Source organism: Hyperolius riggenbachi, chromosome 5, assembly GCF_040937935.1.
Source record: "Hyperolius riggenbachi isolate aHypRig1 chromosome 5, aHypRig1.pri, whole genome shotgun sequence".
Taxonomy (NCBI): Eukaryota; Metazoa; Chordata; class Amphibia; order Anura; family Hyperoliidae; genus Hyperolius; species Hyperolius riggenbachi.
The window spans coordinates 44,923,757-44,937,328 of record NC_090650.1 but is presented as its reverse complement, the minus strand read 5'-3'; the positions used below and the strand labels follow the sequence as shown (position 1 = coordinate 44,937,328).

The 13,572-nt window shown below is 44.6% G+C and overlaps 1 protein-coding gene across 4 annotated transcripts in view; it reads right to left on the bottom strand.

Annotated features, from left to right (window-relative positions):
* The window catches only part of MALRD1 (MAM and LDL receptor class A domain containing 1), a 407,541-nt gene that overhangs the window by 212,724 nt on the left and 181,245 nt on the right, over nt 1-13,572 (bottom strand). For all 4 annotated transcript variants that reach the window (XM_068235591.1, XM_068235589.1, XM_068235590.1 and 1 more), the window contains one exon: nt 3,764-3,977. In XM_068235591.1, coding sequence (XP_068091692.1) covers nt 3,764-3,977 — 214 coding nt within the window. The remainder of the gene's footprint in view (nt 1-3,763; nt 3,978-13,572) is intronic.

Here is a 13,572-nt window from a genome sequence, read left to right as displayed (position 1 = left end):
CATGGGGGGCACAGAAGGGCACATGAGGGCACAGAAGGACACATGGGGGGGCACATGAGGACACAGGACACATGGGGGGCACAGAAGGACACACAGGAGGACACATGGGAGGCACAGAAGGACACATGGGGGCACAGAAGGACACATGGGGGCACAGGAGGACACATGAAGACACACAGAAGGACACATGAGGATATGGGGGGCACAGGAGCACACATGAGGACACACAGAAGGACATGTACAAGACACTCCTGGAATATGGACGCACCAGGTTTAGTATTTTTTTCCCCCCTGGTTTTTGCCCTCTAAACCTGGGTGCGTCTTATATTCCGGAGCATCTTATACGGCGCGAAATACGGTACATATAAAAAAAAAAATTCCCCAAAGTCAGTAGGTGTAAATTTGTTCCCATTCATAAATCTAACAATCGGCGGTGGTAAGCGGCGGAAATCGGCAGCTCTATTTAAGAATGAACACTTTTTTTGAACTAAAACGGTTCATTCTTGGCGGACAAGAACGGATTTGCTCAGGGAAGTTTTGTCCCCTGCAGCCAATCCCCTGTTGCCGGCAACAGCGTGATCGCAGGCATCTGCCCGCATGATCTCCCGCACAGCCCCCCAAGCTGCAGGGACGTGACTATCGCGTCCCTGCGGCTGTAGCAGCTGCCGCTGTGGACGTGGGGTTCACGTACCAGCGGCAGAAATGGTTAAAGTGAACTGGAGGTGTCGAATATGTTCTTGCGGTCGCGCTCCCCAACCTGATTGCATGAGTACCGCCGCATCAGTGCATTAGGCTGAAGCCGCTAGTACACAAGTGGCTCTGTGCTACTGCGCAGTACGATCATGCTTGTCCACGAAGGGGCGCGTGGCTGCAAACTAACAGAGGGTCCCAGACAGCAGAATAGTGTTTTGCGCTGAGGGGGCCAGTCGGGTTGACTCTTCTAAAAATCCAGAATTTGGACACAGGATAAAGAAACAAGGTAGAGATTGACAAAGCAATGACAGTGCTCATAAAGTCAGGTCACGGAAAGATAACTTCTGATTGGTTGCTCTTGTTTACAGCACTTTGCAAGTCTCTCTTGTCTTACTCCATAAACCCAAATGGAAACAGAGAGAACCTATTTGCATTTTGCTTGTAGATTCCTCTATCAGCTACAGTGCCGGCTTTGATTAATTGCGCGCATGCCAAGGTCAGACACAGTAAATTAAAATGGAGATTTTCGGTAGCCTGAACCACACACTAAATTAATACCCATCAAGGTGAGGAGCTTAGTCTTAAACACACAAGGGTGTTCCGTGCTTCCGATTAAAACTTTATAACTTTATATAGCCCAGAATTCTTTCCTGGTAATATTTACTCTAATCCAGCTAGGGAAAAAAGAAACTTTAAAATAATATGAAGCTGATCTGCTGGCAAAAGCAAAAATCTTCCATTTAATTAAGTTATAAAATCCCTGCAAAAACTTTCTATAATTTGCTATACACGGCTACTATAGGCTTGATACAGGAAAGGGAGGTATTATTGCGCTGCAAAGACATCGCATGGCAATATTACCTTTACTATGGCACTGTTGCTAAGCCAAATAGATCAGCAGGTTTGCCAGGCAACTGGTATTATTTAAAAGGAAATAAACATGGCAGCCTCCATAAACCTCTAACTTCAGGTGTCTTTTTAGTGTTCTTGTTTGGGAGATGAGGCTGTGTTTTGTATCTTTATACATCTTTGTTTGCAGCCCCTCTGCTTAAAATGTGTTTTTATTAAAGGGTCAGAATGCTGAAGCAATGCTGTCCACTTCATGGAAACTCACAGAGAAACTCAACCCTAGGACTAATCAAATGCTTAATATTACCCCTTCAACCAACTAGAAACTTCAATCACCTTTTCACTATTAATTAAAGATGCTTAAAGCGGATCTGAGATGAAAAACTAACTATAACAAGTAACTTGTTTATATATCTTATCTAAAGTTTAGATAGTTTACACAGCAAATCTTGCTGCAAACAGCTTCAACAGTATATGATTCATTCTTCCGAGTGGCCATGTTCTGCTTCTCATCATCACACACAGGCAAGCTGCTCTGCATCTCCACCCCTCAGCATGTGAAAACTCCTCCCTCCTCCCCTCTGCCTCTGGCTAGTAACACCTCCTCCTCTTCCTGCCCAGACTGAGCTCCCATAAGCCCTTGCTACATCTGTCTCAAAGTGCCAAGGCACTGGAGAAGCTGTTACATAGTTATTTTGGTTGAAAAAAGACATACGTCCATCGAGTTCAACCAGTACCAGTACTGTGGGCGAGGCTTGTTTAGTTTATAGGGAATTAGAGTATTATAGCAAAAAAAAAAAAGTATTTGGCTTGAGGAATGCCCTATAAACTATACGAAAGGAACACAATTATGCAATGAGCAAAAGTTTATCTCGGATCGACTTTAACTGTGAAGACAAAAGGGACCGAGAACATCATATCAGGCTTTGCTTTGCTTTTGATAAAACTTGGGCTAAAGCAGAGGACTTTCCCAGAATTCCTTTCAAAGGCACAAACTCAGCTGATACAAGGTTGCCCATTTTTATGGATCGTTCTTACGCGTCTGTCTATGAACAACAATTATTACCAGGACCCCCTTTAGGAAATGTTTGGGCCCCATAATGAGCAAACCTACTGGACCCCCCTCACTTCCCTCTGCCCTACACGGCGAATCACAATCTTTGAAGGCTTGAACACACTCATTTCCCTGAGTCCACTCTTCACACTCTCCCATGGCTAGGAGTGTTCTGCATATGCTTAGTTCAATAAGACTGTAACGGCACTTACACAGAACGCTCTCAGCTATGGGAGCACAATGGCCCGGAACAGTTCATGCACAGTGCCCCACTACAACCCAGCTGGATTGTACAGACTTAACAGGAGCGCAATGTATTGGACTGGAAGGGCCCCAGGTAAGTCAAAATCATTTTCTCCCATTCGTCTCAGATTTACTTTAATCATTTACTGACTAAGGTAACTCCTTAAAGAAAACCTGTACTGAGAAAAACCTCCCCTGGGGGGTACTCACCTGGGTCCTATTGAGGCTTCCCCCGTCCTCCTCGGTCCCACAGCGGCGGAGATCAAGCTCCCCGAACAGTGGGGATGTAAATATTTACCTTCCCGGCTCCAGCGCAGGTGCAGTATCGGCTCTCCGCCTCGGAGATAGGCGGAAATAGCCGATTGATGTCAGGCTGCTGTATTGCGCAGGCGCAAGTCTCCTGTGCCTGCGCAGTAGAGCGGACCCGACAGAGATCGTCTATTTTCGCCTATCTCCGTGTGGAAAGCCGCAACAGCACCCCTGCTGGAGCCAGGAAAGGTAAATAAGTAAATAGATCAGTGTTTATCAGCGCTTGTCAGGCTTGTCGAGAGAGGATTGCCGGACACTTCGGGGGAGCCAGCACTGGACTGCCTGCAGCTACAGGGGAGGGGGAAGCCTCATTGGGACCCTGAGGCTTTCCCCTCCCGAGGTAAGTACCCCCCAGCGGAACTTTTTTTGTTACAGGGTCTCTTTAATGAGCCTCCTGTCACCTCTCACCACATTAATGGGCAGCCAGAAGACAGACATGGGCAGTCACAGACTCCAGCTGGAACCCATGTGTGGCACTGTTCACCGGGCCAGAATCACTCGGGCCCCATACAGCAGTCCTCCCTGTGATGCCCTAAAGGCGGCCCTGATTATTACTGTCCAATCCTTACTACCACTATGCTCTATTCAGCCGGTAAGGTGTGCACTGTAACTTACGGCATGTATAGATGTTCTCGTCGGAGTAATCGGAGCAGTCATTCATAAAGTCACACATGCTGTCCTTGGGAACGCAGTATTTATTGGCGCACATGAACTCCTCCGATGTACACGACTCATCCTGGATCAGCATTGGGGAACAGTTTTCAAAGCTAATGTCGTCCACAACTACGTCCCCCACATAGCTGACGCCACGCTTGGCTCGCAGGACAATCTGCAAATCACAAATAATAAATGGCTGTTAGGGTGGGTGTAACAAAAAAGGCCGCAATTAATTTTCTAACTCATTTAAACCTCTATATTTATAGCAACAGGGTAGGTGCACACATAACATAACATGAAAGGTCGCGGTTTATGTCATGTGCGTTTTTGTGTGTGCGTTTTTGCTGCGCTTTTACTTCATTTTTATTAGCTTTTTTTTTTTACCGCAGATGCGCTTTTCAAGCATTTTGCGTGTTTTAATGCGTTTGCGGTTTGCATATACAAAACGCACATTTTTCATGCGTTTTCAACTGCTTTTTATGCAAACAACTAGGAAGACAACAGGAAGCGGAAATGTATCACAAAACAAGTTTGTTTGTGTTTTTTTTTTACAAAAACGCATATAAAAACGCATGTAAAATGCATGAAAAATGCATACCATTGCATTCCCATTGACTTTCATTATGTGCGTGTTTGACGCATTTTTGCATACCATGCGACAAAATCAGCGTTTTTGAAAATGCATTCATAGAAAAAGCATATGCGTTTTTATATGAGTTTTTTCCTGCGGCCAATAGACTTCCATTAGCGGCAAAAACGCAGCATTCTCCGCAACGCTAGCGTTTCTGCTAAGTGCGCACCTAGCCACGGTGTATTAAACCAATCCCAAATCGCTCCCTGATAAACAATATGAGGTTTCCCTGGCTGCACATTATTTACAAACATTTCTCCTCCACAGTAGTATGTATAAAGTATGTCAGCTCTGCCCTCGCTGATTTTATGGCCTTTCCACGGAATAGCATTGAAGCACAAACCAACGTAAGGATGAGTTAACACTATACCAAAGCCATAATGTGTCATAACGTGGACCATAGCAGCAGATCCACTGGTGTAATACATCAGCGTTACAGTATTGCTTGCTTGTGGAAGTACAGTGCACACACGGCATTGAGGAAGCGACGATTGGTGGAACGCAGCGCTGGAATGCGGAAGGAGGTGAGTTATCGCTTCCCTGCCTGCTGCCTAACACTTATACACAGTACTAATAGCTGAAGGGGGAGCGTGGATCGGGGGGACCCAGGTAAGGGAGGGGCCGACCCCATCCCCACTGCTGTGCCCGCTGCTCCCCCTTTCTGGCTGCCTATACTGGGGGCAATTATACTACTTATACAATGGCAATTATGCTACCTGTATGGGGGAGGGGGCAACTATACTACCTGTACTGGAGCAACTATACTAGCTACCTATTCTGGGGGCAATTATACTACCTGTATGGGGGGGGCAACTATACTAGCTACCTATACTGGGGACAATTATACTACCTGTACGGGGGGGCAACTATACTACCTGTACTGGGGCAACTATACTAGCTACCTATACTGGGGCAATTATACTACCAATACAGGGGCAATTATACTACCTACACTGGGGCAACTATACTGGAGGAAACTATAATGGGGCAACTATACTAGCTACCCATAATTGGGGGGGGGGGGGGGGAGGCATCCTCACAAGTTTGCCTCAGGCAGCAAAAAGTCTGGAACCGGCTCTAGCCACACACTGAAGAAAGGCTCCAGTAATTAGTAATCAAAATACATTTACATAAAGAGAACAGCTAATGCATCTGTCTTGATGTCTACAAACACTTGCAAAATTGCAAGTTATCCAGAATTTCGAATAGTCACCTGATTTTGCACGAAAATGCATTTGTGTCCCTAGTAGGGAGGGATAGAACCGTATTCAACTCCATCTGAAATTGATAAATCCATTTCAGATTGAGCCGTTCTTTGCTATCTATCTCATGCAAAAGGAAAAAATAAAAACAATAATAGCCTTTTGTGTTGACAACAGGGGGAATGGAGTCTGCCGCTGCGCGTTGTCATATCTTTCGGAAGAGTTGTTAAACATATAACTATTTCACCGAGAAGCAATATCAAAATGTCACAGCTAAAAATATCTGCTCTTGAACAATATCCTCTCTTTTATGTCACGGCAGCAGATTGCCTCATTACCTAAGCGCGCCGCGCAGCGTCCCGCTATTTAACATTTGAGAGACGATCTTCCCAGATCTACTGTATGCTAAACAAGATACCCCCATCGCAAATGCGTATGGCTTTAATTATTTGGCTAGGAGACACATTGTTGAACATATGGTAAGTCCAATTAATTACCAAGCCGCTGACATTGTTTATGGTTCTATATTTCAGCTTTACTCCAGTAAATTAGACGTTCGGCTAAACTCAAGGGGGAATATTATGAGGGTAACAGAACGGGAAATGTATTATTAAGCTCTTGTTATAATCATTGTTTTCAGGCGACTTTCTCGGTTTCTCAAATAAAACAGCGGAGGGATGACACGAAGACAGTCGTAGTACGCCAGCCTTATTTAAGGAGGAACTGTAGTGAAAATAACATAATGAATATAATTGCTTCTTTTTTTTTTTTTACAATATTCATTCATAGATTGTTTAGTCAGTGTTTTTTTTTTTCCCATTGTAAGATCTTTCCTAGCCCCAATTTACATTCTGAAATGTATCCACTGGTGGTGCCCTCTTTTGTTCTGCCAGGTGAGCTGTGCAGAATGCATAGCTCCCAACTGTCCCTCTTTTGGAGGGACAGTCCCTCTTTGGGAGCCCTGTCCCTCTGTCCCTTTTTCCTCCTCATTTGTCCCTCTTTTAGGACTTTGTCCCTCTTTCTATGTAAATACATGTATTTTTCTACTGAACAAATGTGTTTAATTGCCTTTAAACTTAATTCCCATCTTTTAAATTGATATATTTCTTATTTTCTAATGTTATATATGAAGGATAATGAACCGGGGTAGAATGGTCCAGTGTGGTTTGAATTATAAAGCAACATATTTTCTTATGAAATCTTTATGGTATGCGTGACTAGGGGTGTGAGGGGCGTGATCAGGGGTGTGGCTTAAGTGTCCCTCTTTCTCATCTCAAAAAGTTGGGAGGTATGCAGAATGTTTGTGACTGAGAGTTTTATACGCAAAGGGCGATGCTGCTTGCTTAACAGTTGGAGAAAGCTGTTATTTCCCACAATGCAACAAGTTTGACAGACATCAAACTGTCAGGATCATGTTCATGACATCACACTGTGGGAGGGATTTCCTTACAATAACAGCCATATGACCTTCCCTGATGATCTATTTGATATAATAAAATATTTCTCTTGGAAAAGAGGGTATCATCTACTGATTGGAATGAAGTTCAATCCTATGTTAAAGTTCCTCTTGAAAGTGTTTAAGTTTTTGTACCTAAAGGGAATCCCCACACATACATGAAATAAATGCGCTAGGAAATTTGAGGTACTGGGATATTGCTAAACTTAACCTAACCCTACTTTCACACAGATACCCTCCAATGCCTAACCCTATCCCCTCTCCGATGCCTAACCTTAAAACCCCCTTCCTTAAGCTTAACCTGAACTATTCTTCATGCACACACCCTTCCTGACACCTAACTTTAACTGCCCCCCAATGCGCAAACCTCCTTACTATTGCCTAATCTTAACTCCCCCCCAACGCAAACCCCTTTCGTAATAACTTACCTTAACTGCCCCCCCGCCACAATCCCCCTTCCTGATGCCTAACCTTAACTGCCCCCCCTGCCGCGAAACCCCCTTCCTAATGCCTAGCCTTAACTGCCCCCCTGCCGCGAAACCCCTTCCTAATGCCTAACCTTAACTGCCCCCCCCTGCCGCGAAACCCCTTCCTAATGCCTAACCTTAACTGCCCCCCCCTGCCGCAAACCCCCTTCCTAATGCCTAGCCTTAACCCTCCAACCCTCAGTTGCAAGTCTCCTTCTTGATGCATTCATCGCCACCCCCTTTCCCCACGATAATGTAAATGATAATATTAACAATGCATTTCACCAGGCACCCAAAATTCTCCTTGGGCGTCTGGTTGCTGCTAATTAACATTAGCACCAATGATCTATGATCTTATGCTAACATTATTAATGTTCTATTTCTTAGCTGTACTACATGTACAATTCATTATCTCATAAGTTTATTTTCACTTCAGGTTTTCTGATCGCTCCATGTCCTTGCCGACCGCTCCACGCCAATTGGTGTGAACGCGGTGGCAGCACCAAGACTGCTCCGCGCCGATTGGCGTGAAGGTCTTCTATGGGGCAAGCAGGAGATTGCGAATGCCGATGCGCGCGCATCTCCGCTTGGAAGGCGGAGAGTCTCCCAGCGACGTTCGCGCTCGGAGACTATTAAGACTGCGAAACCGTCTGAACGATGATTGGCTAGCGGGGGGAGGGAGGGCGGGCCAAATAAAAAAATAATGAAAAAAATGCACAAATGTATTTACTAAATAATAAAAAAATATTTATAAAAAAACAAAAAAAAAAACAACAACTGGGGAGCGATCAGACCCCACCAACAGAGAGCTCTGTTGGTGGGGAGAAAGGGGGGGATCAATTGTGTGCTGAGTTGTGCGGCCCTGCAGCTGGGCCTTAAAGCTGCAGTGGCCCAATTAGTCAAAAATGGCCTGGTCTTTAGCGGGGTTTAACACCGCAGTCCTCAAGTGGTTAAACCCCATACACAAACATTGGTATAAGGCAAACAGAGTATGATTGAGGTTTATAAAACAAAACCTAAAGTTTATATTGGTTCCCACAGTTCCACAATCTTAGCAAATTTCAGAAAATGTCTGTGTGGGAGTGTACTCTTTACCTCCCCCCCCCACACACACACACACACTTTGCTGACATGAATGTAATTAAAATAATTTCCAATAGTAATGGGCAAATGTCTGAGCCTGACAACACCACAATCCTTTTTTTGTGACGGGAGTTTAAATTCTAGTCACAGGAAGAGGCCAATACACATGGCTTTCAATTTTGCCAGGCGAAAATCAAATAGCCAATTATGAATAGTAATTGGTTTCATTAAAAACAGCAATTATTCTGTAAAAACTGCTGTTCACCCGAAGCCCTGTGTTATGGTCACTGACACTAATTACTCTCTCTGTCACAGCTGAATGACCGGGTCAGCAGAATACGTATCTTATCTGCTTGTGTCTCATTGTGTGTACATAACCCCTGTGAAGAGAGATGAGTTTGTTATCGACCCCCAACCGGAGTACCTGTGACATTGGCACTGGTAGATGCGGTGTGAGAACCCGATAAGCATCCTCTTTTGGAGGGACAGTCCCTCTTTGGGAGCCCTGACCCTCTTTCTCCCTCATGTGTCCCTTTTTCAGGACTTTGTCCCTCTTTCTGTGTAAATATATATATTTCTCTTCTAAAAAATGTATTTGATTAAATCTAAACTTTATTCCCATCCTTTAAATTGATATTACTGACTTTAAAATGTTACTATGAAGGAAAATGAACCAGGATAGAAAGGACCAGTGTGGTTTGAATTATAAAACAACATATTTTTCTTATGAAATCTTTATGGTATGCGTGACTAAGGGTGTGCCATGGACGTAATGAGGGGTGTGACAGGGGCGTGGCTTAAGTGTCTCTCTTTCTCATCTCAAAAAGTTGGGAGGTATGTGATAAGCAGAGTCGGTAAAATGAACTTACTAATTAATGGCTATTTTGGCTTCACAGCTCTTAATTAATTGTAAAGTGTGGGCAGGAAAAATAATTTTTATACACAACACCTTTTCCCAGGGGTCTTTGCCACCTCTCTGCGCAGAGTAGCATGCAGTTTGCAGCTACCAGGCCGCACTACCTCACCGGCTGTGACGTTCTCTGAGTGTGGTCTCGCTGTGGTCCCCTGTCTGCCTGCCCTTTCTCACAGATGGTACACCTGGTTTGCACAGGATCTTTTGGAATGTGTTAATCTAACAGCACTTTGTGCTATACGGAGATTGCCTATCCAAATGTATACTGGAACATAATGGCCTCAATTCTGGTAGCTGAGGTAAATATATTGTTGTAGGTAACATACCTCATGAAGAATTTTCCTCTCTTTTTAGCAATTCTGAAAGACTTTTCTCCATTTTCAAACATGACGTAAAACATGAGGTAAATGCATAAAGTGAGATAAAACATGAGGTAGTTGAAGATTTAAAAATAACAGCGCTGGTTCAAATAGGAGTGCACTCCAGGACTGCAATTATCTTTTACTCAAGATTACTTTAATTATCTTTTCTCAAGAGCCGCTCCGACACTATGGAACTCCCTACCTCCACCCATTAGGGCAGCCCCCTCCTTCAACACCTTCAAGAAGGCCCTCAAAACTCACCTTTTCACTCTTGCCTACCACCCCTCACAATTGCTCTAAACCCACAGCCGAACTCTGGTCCCCTACCTCTTGTGTCCCTACCTCTCCCTCTAGATTGTAAGCCTTTGGGCAGGGTCCTCACTCCTTTTGTGTCCTACCTGATCATGCACCTCCATTACTGTGCACCCATGCTATGCATTTGAGTGAACCTAACTTGCCTAACTCCATGCTCCCATCCAGTGACTGACTAAGCATTACCTTGTACTCATACTGTGCTGTGTGATCTGGTTTTCTTGTATTCCTGTATTGTCATATTGCTGTTTGTCACCCCTAAATATTGTCTGTAACCTAAATTAATGTCCAGCGCTGCGTAATATGTTGGCGCTTTATAAATACAACAAATAAATAATAAATAATAAAATAAATAAATACAGGTCACAGACCAAGCATTCAGTTGGTTACGGTGGTTTTAGGGGTGGGATTTTTTATTGGGTGTCTTTTGGGGTGTTTTGTACGCAAGTAATAGGAATAAAATTTTGCTACCATTTTGTATATACCTAAGGCTCCCTTATGCTTTGTACTAATTGATTATTCTCATATAGGGTGAGACGAGGTGATTTTACAGGTGATATCCCGTAGTTTTGTCCTGTGTCTCTAGTTCAGTGGTAAGCCTGCAGTAAATAAATAGTAGTCTTTAATTGTCTTCTATAAGTTAGGATAGTCTTTGAAATATGTTTTTTTTTTTTTTTTGAGGGGCAAAGGTGTATTTGATTACGTAGCAACCTATGAAAAGTATATTTATAGGCATCTCTTATAAAAAGAAATCCAGTAAATATTTGGAGTTTTATTTCTACTATTCTTTTCTATTACACAGCCTGAATAGGAACGACACTAAAACAGCAATAGGAACTCCATTAAAAACTGCAAAATGCATACAGATTGACTTTACCTCCAGGTCTTAAACTGATCGGTAAATAATGTGCTAACATGCCACTAGTGATCCTCCTGATATATGTACCAAATTTGATGATAGTAGCATGTCTGTGGGCTTTGCAATGAGGCAGTGGATGATTGGTGTCAGGACACCTTCTGAGGAAAAGGCACAGGAAATAAAAAACACGGGAGCCCAATAGTGTAATATGTTTAGTCAAAATTGTCAATATAGAAGATAAGAATCTACTCACAAGAGTGGGTTGCAGAGGGGCAACCGACCACAGGAAGCAGGTGGAGACAATTAACCCGACTCCACTCGGGGAGGTCACTAAGGACCTGGATGCGGTCGCTCTGCTTGGAAAAAAGAAGGGAGGCAGATGTCCACCATGGTGTAAACCACATATGTTCTGCCTCCACCCCTCACACGGGTATCGTATGGGGGTTAGGGATGCACTAAATGGTTTAAAGAGGCGCCCTGGTGGTATATAAAAGCGTTTAAAAGCAGTTTAAAACCGAGAAAAGGTTTGAGGTTGCTTACCTCAAGGACGACAAATCTTTGTAGGGACAAAAGATTTTATTGGTAGCACAGGCAACGCGTTTCACGGGTCTGAGCCCGCTTCCTCAGGCCAATAGCAGTGCCAGGCCAATTGAAATAGCAAGCTAAGGGAGCCTTAGCTTGCTATTTCAATTGGCCTGGCACTGCTATTGGCCTGAGGAAGCGGGCTCAGACCCGTGAAACGCGTTGCCTGTGCTACCAATAAAATCTTTTGTCCCTACAAAGATTTGTCGTCCTTGAGGTAAGCAACCTCAAACCTTTTCTCGGTTTTAAACTGCTTTTAAACGCTTTTATATACCACCAGGGCGCCTCTTTAAACCATTTTTTGCAATGAGGCAACCGTTGAAATGGAACCCCCCCCCCCCCCGTTTCAAAATGTGTTTTCCCTAAGCTTTAAAATGGATTGTCTCAAAAACTACAAGGTGTTTTAAAATTTCTGTTCCTATTATGAACCGGATATTAGTGTTGGGCGAACAGTGTTCGCCACTGTTCGGGTTCTGCAGAACATCACCCTGTTCGGGTGATGTTCGAGTTCGGCCGAACACCTGACGGTGCTCGGCCAAACCGTTCGGCCATATGGCCGAACTAAGAGCGCATGGCCGAACGTTCCCCGAACGTTCGGCTAGCGCTGTGATTGGCCGAACGGGTCACGTGGTTCGGACCCGAACGCGCTCTGATTGGCCGAACTGTCACGTGGTTCGGGTAAATAAATACCCGAACCACGTCATATCTCCGCCATTTGCCTGTGGGTTTAGCTTTGGGTAGGCAGGCAGGGTAGTTCGCGCTCCAGCCACGCTAGCCAGGGTCCCCCCCAGTCATTGTGTGTCACTGCTGGGAACAGTAGTACACCGCTCGTTCAGCCACACTATATAGCATTCTGTGTACTGTTCTGTGTCTGCTGGGAACAGTGGTACACCGCTCGTTCAGCCACACTATATAGCATTCTGTGTACTGTTCTGTGTCTGCTGGGAACAGTGGTACACCGCTCGTTCAGCCACACTATATAGCATTCTGTGTACTGTTCTGTGTCTGCTGGGAACAGTAGTACACCGCTCGTTCAGCCACACTATATAGCATTCTGTGTACTGTTCTGTGTCTGCTGGGAACAGTAGTACACCGCTCGTTCAGCCACACTATATAGCATTCTGTGTACTGTTCTGTGTCTGCTGGGAACAGTAGTACACCGCTCGTTCAGCCACACTATATAGCATTCTGTGTACTGTTCTGTGTCTGCTGGGAACAGTAGTACACCGCTCGTTCAGCCACACTATATAGCATTCTGTGTACTGTTCTGTGTCTGCTGGGAACAGTGGTACACCGCTCGTTCAGCCACACTATATAGCATTCTGTGTACTGTTCTGTGTCTGCTGGGAACAGTAGTACACCGCTCGTTCAGCCACACTATATAGCATTCTGTGTACTGTTCTGTGTCTGCTGGGAACAGTAGTACACCGCTCGTTCAGCCACACTATATAGCATTCTGTGTACTGTTCTGTGTCTGCTGGGAACAGTAGTACACCGCTCGTTCAGCCACACTATATAGCATTCTGTGTACTGTTCTGTGTCTGCTGGGAACAGTAGTACACCGCTCGTTCAGCCACACTATATAGCATTCTGTGTACTGTTCTGTGTCTGCTGGGAATAGTGGTACACCGCTCGTTCAGCCACACTATATAGCATTCTGTGTACTGTTCTGTGTCTGCTGGGAACAGTAGTACACCGCTCGTTCAGCCACACTATATAGCATTCTGTGTACTGTTCTGTGTCTGCTGGGAACAGTAGTACACCGCTCGTTCAGCCACACTATATAGCATTCTGTGTACTGTTCTGTGTCTGCTGGGAATAGTGGTACACCGCTCGTTCAGCCACACTATATAGCATTCTGTGTACTGTTCTGTGTCTGCTGGGAACAGTGGTACACCGC